General features: G+C 49.3%; 1 protein-coding gene across 2 annotated transcripts in view; it reads right to left on the bottom strand.

Moving 5' to 3' along the window:
- Positions 1-173: 173 nt before the first annotated feature.
- The window catches only part of LIMD1 (LIM domain containing 1), a 66,988-nt gene continuing 46,150 nt past the window's right edge, over positions 174-21,011 (bottom strand). The window contains exons 3-9 of one of the 2 annotated variants that reach the window (XM_081816435.1): positions 13,397-13,464; positions 10,692-10,754; positions 4,204-4,334; positions 3,293-3,344; positions 2,782-2,850; positions 1,408-1,593; positions 174-1,303 (exon numbers count right to left, since the gene is read on the bottom strand). In XM_081816435.1, coding sequence (XP_081672561.1) covers positions 1,456-1,593; positions 2,782-2,850; positions 3,293-3,344; positions 4,204-4,334; positions 10,692-10,754; positions 13,397-13,464 — 521 coding nt within the window. In that variant the 3' untranslated portion in view covers positions 174-1,303; positions 1,408-1,455. Of the gene's footprint in view, positions 1,594-2,781; positions 2,851-3,292; positions 3,345-4,203; positions 4,335-10,691; positions 10,755-13,396; positions 13,465-21,011 lie in introns of both variants that reach the window. The other variant, XM_081816434.1, reaches the window with a different exon arrangement.

The following is a 21,011-nucleotide window of genomic DNA, read 5'->3' as shown; positions in this document are numbered from 1 at the left end:
CCTCCCACCCCGGGGGGACCTGCCTGATGAACTGCATCAGGGCAGTAACACCCACGTGCCCTCCGACCCACTGGCAGCCCGTGCCCGGAGCGGCTGCTGTCTGGCCCGCGTGGAGGCAGAGACTCCGCACGCCCCGACGGAGGCCTGGGAGGTCAGTGCAATGGCCAAATGCCTCATCTGCGGTTTGGCGAAGCTCTTATCTGTGAGGTATTTTGTGTGTGTGGAAGACTGAGAACGGGGGGAGACGATTAAAAACAAGAAGAAAACCCAGACAAGAGCAGTGTACCTTATACGGGTCTCTTCCCACGTCACTGCCTGTGCCCAGAATTGGGTGAGGGAGAGCCGTGCGAGGTGAACACACTCATCTATCCGGAAGCACCCCCTCCTGTGCTGCTTAGAGATCACACACACACACACACACACACACACACACACACACACACTCTCCCCCGTGGAGAAGGGGGCTAGCTCTCAGCAGGTGGGCAGGACGGCCCAAACCCCGTGGTTCATTAAAGAAGCTAAAACAGGCACAGAGATGTCCCCACGTGGGATCCTGAGACTTGCCTTTGTGGGAGCGACTCCGGAGTCGCAGACTCTCGAGAGCTCCAGAGAGAAACAGTGTAAACAGCTGGGCAAAGGGGGCCTGGGGCCTGCACCAAGCCCTCGGTCCAAAGCACACTTTGCTGGAACAGGGCAAATCTCCATCGGGCTCCCAGCTGCCGTTAAGGGAGTGAAGATTTGCAGGGGCACACAAAACGCGGTCAGCGTACCAGGAGGAAACCCTGCCTGGCTCACTCATTTCAAAACTTGGCTCTGGTTTAGTAAGCAAATTCTTCCTAAGATAGCACCCGCGAGAGCTTCCCTCTTGCCATAATGCAATGAAAATGTGCAACCATTCGAAAGAAGAACTGAGTCTCTGGGGTGGCAGGAAGTCTTAAATAATGCTGTGTGTGTGTGTGTGTGCGCACGCACGTGTCTGGATGCAGTCTTAAATCATGTTGTGTACGTGCATGCGGTGGGGGGGGGGGGGTGGATAGCGTCTGGATGTGGGAATTTTCCCAAGGGACAGGAGAGGGCTGCATGGATCGGCAGCTGAGATCTGTCTTCAGAGGATATTGTGAAACACGCTCACTGCGACCCTTTCCATCCGAGAGGGGCTGGAGAGTGCCTTCGGCTGCACGGATGCGATCCCCTGTCACATGCCACACGCGGCTGGAGTGTCTTCCTGAGTAATGTGACAGGGCGTTGCGGAGCAGAAAGGCACTTGGAAAATACACATGCCACACAGGTAGGGCTCAGCTCCCTGGTTCAAGGAAAGGCACCCCAGGCGTATATGCAGAAACTTACCTGCCTAACCCCTCTCCCACCCCCGACCCCGGCTCCGCCCCGGGGGCCGCTGGAACTAACAGGCAGATGTCTTGTCATCTCCCACGGGACGCCTGGGAGTGGCTCCGGCTAGAAGCGGTGCTGGTGAAGAGCTGCAGACGAGGGGCTTTGCTCCAGTCTCTTGACATGGCAGGAGTGACAGAACAGGTGGTCCTCCAGGGGGTAGCAGCGGTGACCGTCTTCATCATTGAGCTCCAGACCGCAGTCCTAGGGGAGGCAAAAAGGCCCAGTGGTAGCAGGACAGCACAGAAAGGACTGCAAGACTGACCCAAAGGCCGACGTCCCGGAGACCAGCAGAGCGGACTGTGCGGGCAGCGAATGCCGGTGCAGAACCGGGCAGTCCTGCCGAGTGAAAGCATGACACGCCCCCAACGCGCACTTGAACCGGGGCTGGTCGGAACGGAAATGGGATGTCGGTGGATCCCTATGCTGTACCTCCAAGACTTAGGGCAAACAATGAATATAAGACTGTTCATGAGAGATCCCTCATACTGGTTACACATATTGAAAGAAAACTGGATATACGGGTTGAATAAAATATTAAAAGAATGAATCCCATCTGTTTCGCTTTATTTTTTTAATGTGACTACTAGAAAACAAAATGACACTCGTGACTTGGACCCGTGGCTCTCGGGTTTCTGTGGGCCAGCGCTGGCCTGAATGCAGAGTGAAGACTGTAGTGAGCAGACGGCCCCTTGCTCTCCGGCGCCTGGTGCTAGCAGTGAGCTCCCCACCTCGCCCCCACCCCTCTCCCATTCACCCCACCCACAGCGTCACGAAATAAATCTACTGTCCTTCCTTGGGTGAATCCACTTAATTCTGGCTGAAACCCCACGGACGCTTAAAGTGTGCGCAACCTTCACGAGGGGCGGGGAGGGGTGACCCCAGGCCTGCCTGATAGCCATGGAGCACCCGCCCGGGCATGACACAAGGTAAAGAGGGGGCACATGGGTCCCCATCCACCTTCACACCACCCATGCCTGTTTCCAAGGAGGGGCGGATTTCTTCATGATTTCCAGGGGTCAGCTCAGAAAGGGGTTCTTGGCAGATAGAACAGCCTATAAGCTGGAGGGGAGGGTGTCTGGTCCCCAGATCACACAGCTGCCTGACAATGTGGCATGTGAAACCCGTGGTCCCCGTGAGCCGCCCACTCTGTGGCCTCAGGGAGCCAACTGCAATGGTTTCAGGACTTGGCAGTTAACCAACGTGGAGGAAACAGCAATGATCTTTACGTCCCAAACATGTGCGTGTCCTCCAACCTCCCCTACAAGGCAGGCTTCACCCCTTGACCTGGAGGGCAGCCCTTGACCACACCTTGCTGACCATCTCAGGCCCCAGTCAACCCGGGGATGCTCTTCTCTTGTACTTTGGGCATCTGGGCAGGGAGGGGCCTACCTCACAGTGGTAGCACTCCACATGGTAGTCTCTGTCCATGGACACGACACGGATGGTCTCATCTGAGCCCTGGACAGAATGAAAGGAAGAACAAGAGGCCAGCTGGGGGACCCAACTTTTAACTGATGAGAGAGGAAGGAGGAGGGACAGCAGTTCTACCTTCTGGAATGTCAGAGTCAACACTGAAAAAAACCACCTACGTGGAGAGTGATTTTAAAAAAAAAATGAATGAAAGGCAAGATTTCTGCTCATCTTCTAATCTGGGAGTCACTATCAAGTCAGGGAGTTTGACCTGATTATAGGGACGAATAGGGCACACGAAGGGCAATGGGCTGGGGAAGCCAGCCAAGAAGAAAGGGGCTTCTTGGTGAGGACACTATTAAGGTCAGAGGTGAGATTTCAGAAGGATTTTGTCAAAGGCGTAAGGACAAGACACAGATCTTGTAGATGATCCCAGGGAGATATTCGTGTCATGGAAGACGCCAGGAACAGGCCTGAAAAAGCTTCTTACCTCAGGTGGAAGGATGGGAAGCCCACAGGCTGCACACTTGGGGGCCAGCACCCTGCCGGGAGAAGCAAAGAGGCAATAAAATGCATATTGTGCTGTTTCTAGGAGGCAGGTCCTGGAGCCCACATTGAGCCTTCCTCACGGCTGGCCTCCCACCCATCCCTCTTCAAGTGAACCCCGCCCCCCCCACCCCCCACCCCCAGCCCTCGAATCAAGACAGCCTGGCTTGGGGCACCTGGGTGGTTCAGTCAGTGAAGCACCTGCCTGTGGCTCAGGTCGTGATCTTGGGGTCCCGGGATCGAGCCCCGCATCGGGCTCCCTGCTCAGTGGGGAATCTGCTTCTCCCTCTCCTGCTCCCCCTGCTTGCGTTCGCGCTCTCTCTCTCTCTCAAATAAATAAAATCTTTATTAAAAAAAGACAGTCTGGCTCATTCTCTGGGAGGTGTTTTAGTAGCACTTCGAGATTATTCCCCAGTGGTAACAAGCCTAGCTAGACCCTCTCACTCTACTAGGGACAGAGACCAACCTGTTCACTCCCCTCATGGTGCCCAGCACAGGCCTGGGCAGACCGAGGGTGGTGGCGACCAGCCCTGAGTCGCTGCCTTGTGAAGTCAGGTCAAGCTGGAGCCACTGGGCTTGGCAGAGGCTTCCTGAGGCCTAACCGCGATCTGATTATAGGGATTTGGGTTCTGATTTTCCAGGAAACATGATTCTGTTACCAGTCCCTATCTGCACTGGAGTCAGCTGACTTTCCGAGGCCCCTGCTACACCCTTTAAACCACGAAGCCTTTGCCGGACTGTGGACTCAGGATTCAAGCAGAGCCTGCGGGTGCACCTCAGCGGGTGTCTCTCCTTTGCTCGGCGAGATCAATGTGGCTCGGGCCTGCAGCCCCTCTGCACCCTATCCCTCCTTACTTGTGGTAATCTCGGACACAGTAGATCTTGTTCTCGGAGTCCACGGTGAAGGGCACCCCATCCAAACACTCGTTGCAGATGACACAGCGGAAGCAGCCGGGGTGGTAGGACTTCCCGAGGGCCTGCAGGATCTGGAGGCAGAAAGGAAGAGGCCGGGACTCAGCGGGGATTATGGAGACGGGTTGGACGGTGGAAAGGAGAGGAACACATCAAGCCGAGGGTCCCTATGCGATCACATCGCACAGCACACACTCGTCGGGGTTTCGCTTGGACCAAGGTCAAGAGAGGACGGGGTGGGAAAGGCAAATCAAGGTAAATGTATCAACAGGAGGGAGCCAAACAGGATCCTTCTCCTGGGCATAACCCTCCTGAGGAGAGTCTGGAGGGCTCTTTTGCAGTTCTTTGCAGGAAATGATGTGAAGCAGGCAGGGCCACGCCAGGCTTCATCCCAGATTTAGGAAGCAGCTGGTCCACGGAAGGATCAAAGTTAATTCCACATGGAAATGGCAGAGCTCAGAAAACCTCTTAAGTTCTGCCTCCCAGGTGCCTCCTCCTAAGCAGCTTTCACTCCGAGGCATGATAATCCAGAAGCTATGACTCAACCGCTGATCATTCCAAATCCAAGCATAAGCAAAGCTTCTTTGTTGCTGTTGTTGCTGTTTTTTTTTTTAAGATTTATTTATTTGACAGAGAGAGAGAGAAAGACCGCATGCACTAGCACAGCGGGAGGGGCAGAGGGAGAGAATCCCCAAGTGCACTCCCTGCCAAGCGCAGAGCCCGACGTGGGGCTCAATCCCAGGACCCCAAGATCATGACCTGAACAGAAATCGGGAGTAGGACGCTTAACCAACTAAGTCACTCAGGCGCCCTATTGCTACTGTTTTAAAACACAAAGTAGAGAAAGTCCCACAAACCTTCTTCCTCTTAGTGTCATTTGATCTGGTTGTGATGCCTGGAGAGGTAAGAAGCTGTCCTGGAACCAGGACAGAGCCCACACATGCAGGGCAGGAGAGAGAAGACTTGGTGACGTCAGCAAGTGACCAAATTACCTCCCTGCAGAACTGCCTACCTCCAACCCCCTTGCTAGGTGACATCAAACTGTTTTCCTATTAAGTCAGTGCATCTCAAAGTGTGGTCCCTGGAGCCACAGGACCAGCATCACCTGGGGGCTTGCTAAAAAATGTACATTCTCAGGGCCCATCCCGAATCTCCAGAATCAGAAGCGCTAGGGTCAAGCCCAGCGGTTGGTGTTTTCGAAATATGATTCCAATGCATGCTAAAATCGAAGAACCACTGGTTTGAGTTTGTGCCCGTGTGTGTGACACCTGCAGGAAAGGTGTGGGCCTGCCAGTGCCCAAGGCCTGCTTCCCCCCAAGGCCAACGCCACACCTCACATGCTGCAGCCACAGAGGTAAGCTGGAGGCTTCGTGCGCTCTCCCTTCTTCCTCTGAAGGCTCAGCTCTCTAGCCTCCTCGTTCCCTCTGGTGCGTCACTAACCTTTGAGGCCCCTCTCGACCTGCGGGAAGCTGCCAGAATAGGACAAACAACAGGCTGGGCTTCCAAAGTCCACTTGGCAATGGGGACCTCAGAATGCATTTTGCTCCCTGGCTAACGCTGTCTTGGCGGAAGAGACCCTTAAATGAACTTCACCCACAATGTGCCTGAAGTGTGGCAGGACACAGATGCCTTTTGCTGCATGCTGACTCGCTGTGATAATTCTTTTTAAAGTGGGGCAAATGCCCAGTTTCAACCTGCACTCTCAGAGCATTCTCCTCTACTAACCAGGGAGGCGGGGGGGACAAGGACAATTTATACAAAGAACTGGACAACTGGTTGCTTCTCTTAAAGAACCAAGAATGGTGTCAGAAGGAATCTTTTCTGGCATTATAAAAATTCTTGGCAGCAGTTAAGGGTTCTGTCTTTAAAAGTGGGCGTCACGGGGCGCCTGGGTGGCTCAGTCGGTTGAGCGACTGCCTTCGGCTCAGGTCATGATCCCAGGGTCCTGGGATTGAGTCCCACATCGGGCTCCCTGCTCTGCAGGGAGCCTGCTTCTCCCTCTCCCACTCCCCCTGCTTGTGTTCCCTCTCTCGCTGTGTCTCTGTCAAATAAATAAATAAAATCTTTAAAAAAAATAAAAAAAAAAAAAAGTGGGTGTCACGGGCGCCTGGGTGGCTCAGCTGGTTAAGTGACTGCCTTCGGCTCGGGTCATGATCCTGGAGTCCCGGGATCGAGTCCCGCATCGGGCTCCCTGCTCGGCAGGGAGTCTGCTTCTCCCTCTGACCCTCCTCCCTCTCATGCTCTCTGTCTCTCATTCTCTCTCTCGCAAATAAATAAAATCTTAAAAAAAAAAAAAATTTTTTTAAAAGTGGGTGTCACTACCAGACAGACATTGCTAAAAGTTTTCAAGTCCTAGAGAAGACCTGCAAGGACCCCGGTTCAACTTGGCATTATTCTCGTGGGGTAGAGATGGTCTTCAAAGCTTCATTCCTTCCCTTCCTGCATGCAAGGCTGGTCCTCACTTCAAGAAGTGGAGGAGAGTACCCCCCCTCACCACCCCGCCGTGTATTGAGAGCGGCCTTGTGATGTTCTGTGAGCAACAGAACGAGGAAGAAATGATGTGGAGAGATTTCGGAGTCAAGGACTTAAGAAGCCTGGCAGCTTCCCTCCCTCCTTTGCTGTAGGAAGTCCAAGCTAGACGACTGAATGAGATCAGCGGCCACAGGGGAGAGGCCATCTTGGGCACTCAACTGGGACACCAGCTGAGCACCAGTGTGTAAGTGACCCCAGGCAATGCCACATGGAGCAGAAGAACCATCCCGCTGAGCCCTGACTAGTGGAGTTCTATGAATCACGAGGCCCTAAGAAGGCTTAGGATACCTGGAAATAAAAAATAGTGTATAACCATGCTCATATATTTGGACACCGTTGACCTCATATGCAGTGGGTTTGCCAGAAGGACTCTAAAATTGAGGACCAATTCCGCCCAAGAATTGGATGCTTGTGGAGTCTGGCTGGCGTCTGTGGAAGGTAGGGGTGAGGGTGTGTGTGGCTCCTGCCGGCCTCCCCTGTGGGAATGGAGGGAGGGCCGTGCTCCCAGGGAGGTCTTGGCTACAGCGAGGACCCGGCCCTCTCAGGGCTAAGCTCCGCTGTGGTGTGTCCGAGCCTGGGCAACAGCAGGTTCTCCTCATGAACAGGGCAGGCTTCACAGCAGCTTTATTCCTAAATAGCCTCAAACTGGAAACCACCCAAAACCCCATCAGCAGAGCAACAGATACACAAGCTGCTATATCCATACAATGGAATTCTACTTCGCAATGAAAATAAATGAACTGTTGACACAGGCAACAACATGGATGAACCTCAGGAACATTTTCTGGGGGCCCCTGGGTGGCTCAGTTGGTTAAGTGTCCGACTCTTGATTTCGGCTCAGCTCATGATCTCAGGGTCGTGAGATCGAGCCCCACGTCGCTGGGCATGGAGCCTGCGTAAGATTTTCTCTCTCCCTCTCCCACTGCCGCTCCCCAAAAACAACAATAAAGGGGCCCCTGGGTGGCTCAGTCGGTTAAGCGTCTGACTCTTGATTTCGGCTCAGCTCATGATCTCAGGGTCGTGAGATCGAGCCCCACGTCGCTGGGCATGGAGCCTGCTTAAGATTCTCTCTCTCCCTCTCCCACTGCCCCTGCCGCCCCCCAAAAACAACAACAAAGGGGCCCCTGGGTGGTTCAGTCAGTTAAGCATCTGCCTTTGGCTCAGGTCATGATCCTAGGGTCCTGGGATCGAGCCCCGCATCGGGCTTCCTGCTCAGGGGGCAGCCTGCTTCTCCCTCTTCCTCTGCCACTCCCCCTGCTTGTGTTCCCTCTCCCGCTGTCTCTCTCTCTGTCAAATAAATAAAACTTTAAAAAATAAAAAATAAATAAATTTACAAAAAAAAAAAAAAAGAAAAGCTACAGAGTGGGAAAAATATTTGTAAACATTTTCAGAAAAGGACTTATATTCAGAATATAAAAAAGAACTCTTGGGGCGCCTGGGTGGCTCAGTTGGTTAAGCGACTGCCTTCGGCTCAGGTCATGATCCTGGAGTCCCAGGATCGAGTCCCGCATCGGGCTCCCTGCTCGGCAGGGAGTCTGCTTCTCCCTCTGACCCTCCTCCCTCTCATGCTCTCTGTCTCTCATTCTCTCTCTCTCAAATAAATAAATAAAATCCTAAAAAAAAAAAAAGAACTCTTAAAACTTAATAAGTAGGGGCACCTGGGTGGCTCAGTTGTTAAGCATCTGCCTTTGGCTCAGGTCATGATCCCAGGGTCCTGGGATCGAGCCCCACATCGGGCTCCCTGCGCAGCGGGAAGCCTGCTTCTCCCTCTCCCACTCCCCCTGCTTGTGTTCCTGCTGTCGCTCGCTCTCTCTCTGTCAGATAAATAAATAAAATCTTTAAAAACAAAAACAAAAACTTAATAAGTAATAAGCAACTCAATAAAAAAAACAGGAAAAGATTTTAACAGATACTTCAAAGACAATATATGGATAACAGGGGTACCTGGCTGGCTCAGTTGGAAGAGCATGTGACTCTTGGTCTCAGGGTTGTGAGTTCAAGCCCCACGTTGGATGTAGAGATTACTTAAATAAATAAACTTAAAAAAATACATATGGATAACTAGAACATGAAAATGCTCATTACAAAAATACTCATAATGATGCTCAGCATCATTAGCCATTTTGGAAATATAAATTAAAATCACAATGACATATTACTACACATCTATTAGCATGGCTAAACTTAAAACAAATAAAAACTGACAATACCAAGTGCTGGGTAAGGATATAGAGCAACTGGAACTCTTACTGGTGGAAATGCAAAATGACATAGACTCTCTGGACAAGTTTGACAGTTTCTTATAAGAGTAAACATAAGGGGTGCCTGGGTGGCTCAGGCGTTTAAGTGGCTGCCTTCGGCTCAGGTCATGATCTCAGGGTTCTGTGACTGAGCCCCACATCGGGCTCCCTGCTCAGTGGCAAGTCTGCTTCTCCCTCTCCCTCTGTGATCTCCCTCACTCTCACTCTCTCTCAAATAAATAAATAAAAATCTTAAAAAAAAAAAAGTAAGCATAATTTACCATATGCCTCTGTAATTCCACTCCTAGGCATTTACCCTAGATAAATGAAAACTTATGTCGGGCGCCTGGGTGGCTCAGTCGTTGGGCGTCTGCCTTCAGCTCAGGTCATGATCCCAGGGTCCTGGGATCGAGTGCCCGCATCGGGCTCCCTGCTCAGCGGGGAGCCTGCTTCTCCCTCTTCCTCTGCCACTCCCCCTGCTTGTGTTTGCCCTCTCTCTTTCTCTCTCTACCAAATATATAAAATATTTAACCAACAACAACAACAACAAACATTTTCTAAGTGAGAAAAGGCAGACCCAAAGGACTCTGTACTGTGTAATTCCATTTATATGAAGTTCCAGGACCAGCAAAACAAATCTGGGGCAACAGAGCTCAGAATAGAGGGTACCTTTGGAGGAGGGTTTCTGGACTGGGAGGAAGACAAGAAGGAAGTTCCTGGGGTGTGGGATGTGGGAAACATCCACACTTTGACCTGGGTGGGGTTACACGGGTATGTGCATATGCAAAACTTTATTCACCTGTACGCTTAAGATGTATAGCCTTTACTCTAGGAGTTGTTTCTCAATAAGAGAGGTAAAAGAAAAAAATATAGCAATGATTAGCAATTCCCTTCTCCAGAATGGAATTAATGGGTCAGCTTAGAGAGGGATTTACCTCTTTCCGACTAAAAGAATATTGTATAATAATTTTCTTTAACCAGCATATTAAAGAAATTCTTAAGGCCTGATCTCCAATGGTGAACAGTTTGATCCCTGAGACAGACTAAGTATTCTGCATTTGTTAACCTCGCAACCTTACCCTATAAGGAGGCCAGGAAAGAAAAACTGTCCCCACTGAAGAGATAAAGATACTGAGGCCCAAGACAAGCTCAGAGAGCCAGTGGCTGAGTGAAGAACAGAATGTATAAAACTTGCTTCTTGTTCTGCTGTCTCAGAACTAATGACAGGCCCCCAAAACTCATCTTAGGAACAGATAGAGCCAGGCAGAACATGAGGCACAAACAACTGTGTTTATCCAACTTTCTGTACCCAACTCCAAGGGAGATGAAGTTTGGCATTTGGCATCTCACCCGGGACACCACAAGGATAACAGAAAATCAGAGGGAGGCTGGTGTGATCCAAACAGCCCACAGAAAAGAGCATCATCAGAAACACAACACTGTGGTGGACTACATGATTAAGGATGCTAATACCAGTAAAAGCCAACAACATGGCTTCTTGTAGAGCGAGCAGCGGCCTTACACAGGTCTTCTCTTAACAAAACCAGATGCAACCATAAATCAAGGTAGGAAACACAGTTTTCAACTGTTAGTTTCTATTTTCTGTGAATGCCTCCCCCTCCCACTGTGCCATCATCTTGTTCCACTGACCCTACTCACCATGTCCATGATCAGATGTCCACAAAGAAAACACCTGTCAGCAGACTGCTGGAACCCAGAGTACTGCAGAGGAAGCAGAAAAGAAAGTTAAAGCCAGGCAGGACAGATGACCCAGCATCCACTTGCCCACAAGTCACGAGGATGACAAGGAACTTCTCAGAAAGATGTGTCACTCTATACAGGAATCTGTCGTTTCCCAGAGGACAACAACAGTTGTGTGATGAATCATGGCATATCTTCTGCCACAAAGCCATTACAAATACCAATACCACTCACCCTAACAACAGCTGCATCTGGGCATCCACAACATGCCAGGCTCTGTGTAAGAGGCTGTACATAGACAGGCTTTATTCTCTAAGCCAGTGGTTCTCAAAGAGGAGTTCCCTGACATCACCTGGGAACTTGTAAGAAATGCAAATTCTTGGGCTCCACCCCAGACCTACTGAATTAGAAACTCTGGGAGGGGACCTGGTAACACGTTATGTCTTCACAAGCCCATCAGGGGAGTCTGATGCAGGCTGTATTACTTAAAACAATTCTTTTTTTTTTTTAAGATTTTATTTTATTTTATTTTTTGAGAGAGAGAGAGAGAGGGAGGGAGCACAAGTAGGGGGAGGAGCAGAGGGAGAGGGACAAGCAGACTCCCGCTGAGCAAGGAACCCGATGGAAGGGCTCGATCCCAGAACCCTAGGATCACGACCTGAGCCAAAGGCAGATGCTTAACCGACTGAGCCACCCAGGCGCCCCTCCTTAAAACAATTCTTAAAACAAGGTATATATCATACCATTTCTCAGATGAAAACAAGGGAAACTCAGAGAGGATTAAATGACTTTCACAAGGTCACACAGCCTGTAAGGGGTAAGGACAGGATTCAAATTCAAGTCTGGTTCTGGCTAAAAAGCCAATGGCTTTAGTTTCAAAGAAACTTGGTAAATATTCTCTATCTTACCGAAACACACACGCACACGCGCACACACACAGGCACAGCTGGAGTCTTGAGAGAAACGGGAAACACTTTTCAGGAAAGCACACAGAAAAGATACCAGATGCTGGAAGATACTAGAAGTTTAGATATTACAAACACACATTATGGGGGGGGGGGGGGAGGAAACATGTAATGGAAAGGAAGGTTGGAAAAAAAGAAAAAGGGAACTTTCTGCAACCTCAAGGGCGACAGTTCTCTATTCTCAGGGTGAGCCAGCCGCACCCCCACCTCAACCTCCCATGAGCCTGTGCGGCCGACCGCCTGCTGGGAGCCAAGGCGGGGCACGGACTCAGACCTGGCCAATCAGAGCCCCACGTTCCTCCAGCACCAATGATTTTGCCCACAGGTGGGCACGTGACCCAACAGAGCCAATGAGACCGGAGGGGCAGGACAGGCTCTGTGGCTCATGGGCATTGAAGGCGAGAGGATGCGAGCCCCGGGGCGCTGCGGCCCTGTGGCCACCAAGCAGTGCCTGAGAAGCGAGCTAATGCTGCCGAGGCAGGGCCCCAAACTGAAGACAAAACGACCCCGAGGCCCCTGCTGAATGCCTTTCCTTTTTGCTTCCTCCAGTTTGGGTCTGCTTGTCTGGTACTGGCCAGCCTGGGTCACAGTGCATCAACCTCAAGCCATCTCCGGGTCCCCCGGCGACGCAGGCGCAGGTCATCTACCATTTACGGGGCGCCACTCCATGCTGGGCACTGGGTTAGGGTCTGACGAGGTCATGGCGAAGAAGCATGTTCTCTCCTCCCTAGGCGCTTACAGTTGGGTGAGGGAGAAAGGTTTGTGGGTGCCACCCTGCCGTCTGCTTCCTGCTCGGCCGGGGAAGCCCAGGTGTGGCGGCCCCACAGAGGAGGGGCGCTCACTGCCGGGGAGGGGAACAAGGCCGTCGGGTATCCGGGCAAAGAAAGGGTGAAGACACCCCAGCCAGGGGAAATGGCACAGGCTGAGGCCCAAAGGCTTGAGGCTGTGCAGGGGCGCAAGCAAGCGGCCGAGCCGGAGAGGCGCGAGGCAGGCTCCGGAACACGGCTTCTGCGCATGCTTTGAACCCTAGACACGTGGGGCCTGGGTGAGCTGGGTGGACACACAGGTAGCGTGGCAGCTAAGCTGGCCCAGGGAGGCCGTGGTGGCACAAGGATCAATGCTCAGCCACATTCTGGGAGAGGTGGGAAGGAGGAGGGGTCCATAGTTCTCAGGTAATAGGAGGCTTCTGCTTCAGACAAGCGGCCTGTGACGGGCTGGGGGCCAGCCCAGGGCACCGTCCAATGGCCAGGGAGATGTCAGCAGCTGGCCTGCGGGGTGCTGACAGGGCCGGAGCTCAGGCCTGGGAGTCACTGGTACGCAGACGGACTCTGGAAGCACGACAGAGGCTGGATGCCCACGGAGAGCAGCCGGGATTGGAAGGAACGAAGGCTTGAACCCCAGTCCCAAGGTTTAAGAGGGAGGTGGGGTAGGCAGAAACGGGCAGAACACAAGAGGACAGGCCAAGTGGCCCTCAGGTCCTTTCCAAGCACAAAGCTCTGCGGTTTGTCATTTGCTTCGGGAACAAGGGCCACCCGGTGCATCTACAGAAGGAAAGTGCGGACCCCCTTCTCTGGCCGCACTCAGCTCCCTGCCGGCGCCGGGGATCACGGAGAGAAGCCACACTCTTCGGCCCCACAGGCCCCTGCCCCTGACTCTGGTCAGGACTGCGGGCAGGGGAGGTTTGGGTAACAAACTCACCAGGAAGTCTTCCTCACAAAACACTTTGCCGTTGACAAAATAAAAGGCTTTTCCTCTCAGCTTCCGGCCTAAGGAAAAAACACAAAGGCAGGGTGAAGAGAAGATGCTGTAGGCAGTGATAAAAGGAGAAAAGGCAGGCAAAGTGTGTGTAAACAGAAACAAGCATGCTAAAAATGCCAACTGTCACTAGGGGTGTGTGATTGGTGGCGCCTGGCAATGGGCAGGCAGAGGCCGGGAGGCCAGGCCCCTGGCGGGTGCTGTGTAGCCAGAAACACCAGCGCGGCCTTGGGAATCATCCTACGCCCACTTCTCCCGCTTCCTCTCTGCTGAGAAAGAAGCCAGCGAGACATCTGGTGAGGGGATGGCAGAGGCACCCTCGGGGCGGGGGGGGGTACAGGGCAACAGTCTGTTGTGAAGCTGTTTCCCACAGGTGTTTGGGATGTTACCTTTGACCTGTTCTCCAGGGGACACTGGTGACAGTCTATCAGGAAAGTCTAATAAATTGGTCAACTTTATTTTTCTTATTTTCGTGTCTCTTTTCATCTCGACTATATAGAAACTACACATTGTTGGACGGATAATGATTTTTCTTGTTTTCTCCTGATCTAAATAGGGTGAGGAAGGGTGGGGAAAAATTCAAAGCACCCCGGCTGCTTAGGTGTAACTTCAGTTTCCATAAAGCTAGGACATTGACAAGAACAGCATACTTTATCAATGCCCTTGATCCCTTATGAAAAAATACAGAGGGTCGCATGTTCAAGGTTAAGCAGGAGCATCTTTGTAGGAGACCCTGGGACCATGACCCCACAGCATTCCCAGATCTGAGAACACTTCTAGCACCAGGCACAACACATACGCAATGGACCGTGGAAGTTTCCAAAACTGAATGAATTCTGAACTCTAGTGGAATCACTAGACCCTTGGAGCCAGCGTCCACGACATGAAACCAAACTCACCAATGTCGCAAACACTACCAGTGCTCGAGACAGAGAAACCCCCTTGATAAACACGGAGTGCCTTGCCTGGGACCCCCCCCCCCCCCCCGCCCAGAGCAGCCAAAGAGCACAAGGCGACAGAGAAAAGCCTGGTGACACAGACCTGCTGGAGCTTAGAGAGGGCCTGGAAAGAATCGAGGCAGAGGAAAAGCCACCAAAAAAGGGAAAGAAGTTTAACTACAAAAGCAAAAAGCTCCAGACGGATTAAAGACCTCTGTGAAAAACAAAAGTTATCCTCAGAAAATGCGAGCAGGTGTCTTTGACTTGGGCATGGTAAAGGATTTCTCTGGTGAGATATAAAAGGCACACCTTGTAAAGGTAAAGGCTGGTCAATAGGAAATCAAAAATCCAAACTTCTGCTCAACCTAAAACAACATATACAAAGTTCAAAAGACAAAGCTGTTGAAAAGCCAAGCTGCTCTGAGCAAGGAGACAGAAAGAGCGGGTCGGGGGCCGGCAGACTGGAGGCCGTATGGAGAGAACAAGGAGAAGGAGTAGGCAGAGGCGCGGAAGGATGATGGCTCTAGGGCTGACCATCCACGGTCCTGCCCCTGCACCCCCTCCCCAGGAAGGCCCCGCCCTTCTCCTGGCCGGCCCAGACCCTTCTTGGTGTCCTGCTTGTTGCTGCAAGACCCGCGGCTGTCTCTGTGTCTCCCCAACCCTCTGATCGGTTCCTTTAGAACTTTTTAATACTCTGAATATATACTGCACTCCTTGAGGATAGAACGTGACCTCACCTCCGTCTCCTAGGAGGAAGGCTCGCCAGTGGTCTAACTGAAGAAATAAAGGGAAAGGCTGACCAGGGACCAGAAGATGGCTACAATACATATAACAAGGCAGTAGCATCTAAAACATAAAGAACACCAACCACCCATCCGACAAAGATAAAGTGAGCAAAGGGTAAGAAGCTGAGAATGCAAAGAGAAAATCTGTTAAACTCTAGGCAGTAACCACTTTAAAAGATGTTCAACCCCACCAGGAATCAGGACATGCAAATTAAAACCACAAGGAGATGCTATCTCGTTCCTGGCTGGGCTAAAATCACTAAGCCTGACAGTACCGTGTCTTGGTGAAGGTGTGGGACAAGAAAGAGGAAGTCTTTCCCGCTGCTGGTAGGAGTGTCAGTTGGCATATGAGCACCCTGGGAAGAATTTGGCAAGAGCCCAGAGAGCTGAAAATCCACATGACCCACCACGTACTCCTACAGATGCCCTTTGAGAGAGGATCTCCTAACGTGCAGAAGGAGAAGCATGTACAGGTGTTCACGGAGCATTGCAAAGAAACCCTGGATACCCAGAAGCATCTTCAGTGCTTTTCAATATAGAAAAAGTTGATAAATACATTGAAGAAGAATTTGGAGTCATAGTCAATGGATGCGATACTACACAGCAGTCAAAATGCATGAACTAGATTTGTATATATCATTATGAATTGAACTGAACACACTGCTGTGCAAATAAGGAAAACTGCTCAATGATATATATGAGTTATGTGTAGTATCTACATAAGTTAAGGCATGAATGAACACATATGCACACACAAACTAGTACTGTATATTGTTTATGATACTTGTATACGTGATAACACAAGAAAAGCTGGGACTGGAAGGATCCATACGCTCAATCCATGACAGCAGCTGTCCTGGGGAAGGGGGAAATGGAATATGGGAAGGGGAACCAGGACGATTCCAATTTATCTGTAATATTCTACTTCCTTTAGCAGAAATACGTCAAAAGGACAACATATAAATGTCCGTGCATTCTGGGTGGCAGGTAAACAAGGGTTATTTCCTACTGTACTTTGCTGTAGTTTGAAACTATACACAAAAACACACACTCATTCTATAGGTGAAATACTATAAACCAAAGGCAAATGCCAAACCAGAGAAAACATCTGCACTACAGGACAAAAAACAACTTAACCTACCCCAATATGCAAATAACTCAATTAGCAGTCTGATATAGAAAAATAGGCAAAGAGGGGCGCCTGGGGGGATCAGTCAGTTAAGCATCTATCTCCAGCTCAGGTCATGATCCCAGGGTCCTGGGACTGAGCCCCGCATCGAGCCCCATGTCCAGCTCCCTGCTCAGTGGGTAGTCCGCTTGTCCCTCTCCTTCTGCCCCTCCTTCCCCCTGCTTGTGCTCTCTCTTTCAAATAAATAAATAAAATCTTAAAAAAAAGAAAAAGAAAAATAGGCAAAGAATGGGGAAAACAAAACAAATGATAAAGTATGAATGAGCAACAAACAGAAAAATTTTAACTTCTCTCATGATTAAAAAAATTGCAAATTAAAATAATATACCATCCTCTGTCAGACTGGCAAAGGTTAAAAATACCACTGAGTGTTAGTAATCACACTGAAGACACTCTTCACTCTGTGAGGGATAGTAGAAATTGGAACAAGCTTATAAGAGAAAATTTGGTATCAAGTATCAATGGGATTTAGAAAATTCAGATTATTTTGACTCAAAAATTCTACTGCAAGAATTTATCCTAAGGAAATAATCAGAGTTGGACTTGTTTAAAGGATCTTCATCTCAACATTATTTAACACAGCACAGCTGAGGGGCACCTGGGTGGCTCAGTTGGTTAAGCATCAGACTCTTGAATTCGGCTCAGGTCACGATCTCAGGGTCATGAGATCGAGCCCCACATCAGGCTCCACACTCAACTGGGGGTCTGCTTGAGATTCTCTTTCCCTCTCCCTCTGCCCCTCCCTCTGCTTGTGTGTGCACACCCTCTCTAAATAAAATCTTTAAAAAACATTAAAAAAATTTAAAAATAAAATAGCTTTAAAATGAGCATTAAGCAAATATCTAATTCCTATTAAGTAAATGATAGCATTTATACTATTATGAGGCCATTAAAAAAGATTGTTTTCAAAAACAGACTTGATGACACAGAGAGATATTTACAATACGTTAAAAGGTGGTATAAAAGCATGTTTGTGTGTGTGTAACAGACACAGAAAAACATGCTCACACACCTATATGAATACAAAATTATGTGTATGTTCATACACACCAAATGTATACCAAGTGTTAATAGTCATTATCTCTGAGTATATAAAATGGGTGATTTTTAGTTTTTTTTCTTCCTGCAATGACTATATATTATTTCCATAGCCTGAAACAAATTATAACAGGGTGAGGGAGTGTGGAAAGAGCGATGGGGCATATGCTAGAAGACTGCAATGCAAGTCTTTAGCTCTCCAAACCTTCTCTCCGGTCCGTCCCTCAAAGTTAGTTACACTCACTTCTGGAAGGTTCTAGAACCTTTGCAAGCATTTTCTGACTCTGAGAAACTAGGGTAACAAGAAGGAGCACTTATAACTAAATGATTTCAGGGTTCACTAACAGAACCCACCTTTACAGCCATGGAAGTTCATTTATAATTCTCTCACTTAGTTGGAACTTTCCCCTCTATAAAAATATTCAAGAGGACTCACAAAGGAAAATGAGAACTAACTAGAATAGCCTCTCTCCACTTTTTGTCCCCATCAGGAACCTGGGTGGGAGCCTCCAGTCCCTCCCTGGGCAGCCACGGCGACAGGAAGGACACAAATAGCCCACCACGAAGGAAAACGATGCCCACACTGTCTGACCACAAGGAAAACCCAAGTCCAGCCTGGGAGTGGGGCTGGCCTGTTTTGCTGCTCCCAGTTCCGAGAGGAAAGGAGGCGAGGCTGCAGGTCCCGCAGTGGCCACTGGAGAGAGCGAGGGGGCCGTCTGGAAACAGCATAGGACTTCCTAGACAGAGATAAGGCTCCTGAGCCAAGGCAGAGAACACCGAGCTCTGGTTCCAGGAATGGGGTCTGTGAAGTTCTAAGGAATCTGAGCTGGGAATTAACTTTCTGTCTCAATAGAGAGTATATTACCTCTGTGCCAGAAATCATAGAGGAGGATTATTAAACACGCCTGAGCCCCGAGTGCTCTAGTGTTCTAAGAAACACAAACAAGAGCTTTTTCACTTGTAACATCAACAAAGATTTTTTAAAGGATCACGTTCATTTATGGCTGCCGTCCTGGCATATTTCTGCAAGCTACTGATGAGAGTGTAAAATGATAAACTCTCCCCGGAGGGGAAACTTTAAAAATGTTTATCGCTGACTCGGTGAGGCTTTCTGGGACTTAGCTTAAGGAAAGAATCAGAAATGTGAATAAATATTTACTTAGGTCCACATTGGAAGCCTTAGGAGAAATGATTACAGAAAACAGAGAGCGTCTAAATGATGAAATATTACGTGGCCATTTAAAGTACCGTTCAAACAGGTGTTTTACTGGGACTGGCGAATGCTTATACTATAGAAGGTTACTCAAAATACGTTAGCCAATGAAAAATGCAAGCTGGACAACTGTACAATTCCATTTCAGTAACTTACGCACATACACACATACACACTGATATCCAAAGGAGAGAAAACCCTAGAATGCTGCATGCTGAAACCGACAGTGCTTGGCACTGGTAGATGGTATTTTACCAGGAAACTGCACTGCCGATAGTGTTATTTAAACTTATCTAGTACTGTGTAGCACTGGTGGGTTGTATTAAAGGGAATGCCTCTTACTATTTCATACATTTCGATATTTGACATTGTTTCTACTATTAGGGACACCTGTACAATGGTATTAGAATTTCACTTTTTGCTTTCATACACTTACATTAAATTTTTCTAGAATTAGAGATTTAATCATTTGAAAAACAATGCTTTTGTTTTTTTAAAGATTTGTATTCATTGATTTATTCTGAGAGAGAGGGCGTGCATGAGGGCAGGGAGGAGCAGAGGGGAAGGGAGAGGGAGGAAGGGAAAGAATCTCAAGAAGACTCTGCACTGAGCATAGAGCCCCACATGGGGCTCTCCGTGGGGCTCGATCCCACGACCCCGGAGACCAAGATCCAAATGGAAACCAAGAGTCAGAGGCTCAACTGACTGAGCCACCTGGGTGCCCTTAGTTTTTTGTTTTTGTTTTCTTTTTAAAGTAGGCTCCGTGCCCAACGTGGGGCTTGAATTCACCACCCTGAGATTAAGAGTCATATGCTCTACTGACTGAGCCAGCCAAGTGCCCCCAATACTTTAATTTTTAAAAGAAAACCCTTATGTAATAATATGAAAAGTAATAAAGCAAGATCTAAAAACTGTGTATCTCAACTATGTAAAGAAGAAATTCAAAGAAAAAAAAGACTGGAAAAAAAAAATCGGCCCAAGAGTGATAGTGCCTCTGGTGGACATATCTGGTATCTGCATGATTGTGGAGAGGGGGACCTTGTTTGCTAATTGTGTGCTTCTTGATTCTTTCCTACACTTCCCCAAACTTTTACTAATGCGCAGGTAGGACTTACTTTAATCGTCCTCTAAAAAACTTCCCAGCTGGCTAGACAAATCCTGTTGCTGCCGGTCCCCAGAGCTGAGAAGTCCCATGTCCAGACCCCGAAGGCCAAGGGAAGGGCTTAAAGGTTGCATAAGCTTTTCTTCTATTCCAAAATAATAATAATAATATAATAATAATAATAATAAAGGACACCCCCATAGGGAAAGAGTGGGGCCCTAAGTGTCCTCTGAAGGACTCAAACTCCACCTTTTACCTCAGTTTTAAAAGACCAACTAAGTTGAGAAACTAGATCCCACACCAAATTAGTTTGTATTTTATCAGTAGGAGAAAAAAATAAAACCCTAACATCTCTTGCTTGCCTTTTAGGTTTCAAGTACCGTGTTTACAACTTCCATATATTAACAAGTCTAAAAACGTTTCATGTTGCCACACATTACCACACGTTACCGCACCATCAGCCCTCCTTTCTGGCTTTGTCCCACCCCACGCCCTTTACAGGCAAGTGCACAGATCCCTCCCTGTCACTCGCTGTAGGTTTTTGGTTCCAGCAAGTGTGGAAACCGTTCACCAAAGAATGAGGTAGAAATAAAACCCGTCATGTGTCAATATCACGGAGCAGTGCACAGATGCAAGAATTAATTATCCTTGGGAATCGCTGGAAAGGACGCCCCAGGACTGCTCCCACTTTCTGGGTTTCCTTTTCTCTTCACAAAAACATGATACTGATGGGATGAACGTCACCTCTGCTTCGTACATTCTGAGGCTCAGAGTAGTAAGTGGGCAGGACGGGAACCCAGGTTTGTCTGACCCTGAAGCGCATGCTTGTCCCACTGTGCCACGAGACCACCCGCACGATTAAATGCCTGGGAGCGCACACCTACACGTGGAATCCACTTATTCTCTTCCTACCAGGGAACGGAGAAAGGAATTTTCATTTTTTAATGTGTATTTATTTAAGCAATCCCTACACCCAGCGTGGGGCTTGAACTCACGACCCCGAGTTCAAGAGCTACACGTTCTACTGACTAAACCAGCCAGGCACCCAGAGGCTTCTCGTCCTCAAAGGCAGGAAGGCAGAGGGCAAGTACTCTTGAGGCTGAATCACTCCAGATCTGGCCAATGACACAGACACCAACTAACCTGGAAATTCCTGGAATCACTTGCCACTGTCCATGCAGGTGGCAGGATCCAGAACCAGGAACGGTCCTCACTGACACACACGCTAGAGCAGCCAACCACCACTAGGTGGCACCAATCACAGCCCGGACCAGGACAGCTTGGAGCTGCACA

This window comes from Leptonychotes weddellii, chromosome 1 (assembly GCF_054177405.1).
Source record: "Leptonychotes weddellii isolate Sample4059 chromosome 1, ASM5417740v2, whole genome shotgun sequence".
NCBI lineage: Eukaryota > Metazoa > Chordata > Mammalia > Carnivora > Phocidae > Leptonychotes > Leptonychotes weddellii.
Note: the sequence above shows the minus strand (reverse complement) of the source record. Positions and strands in the feature narration are given on the sequence as shown.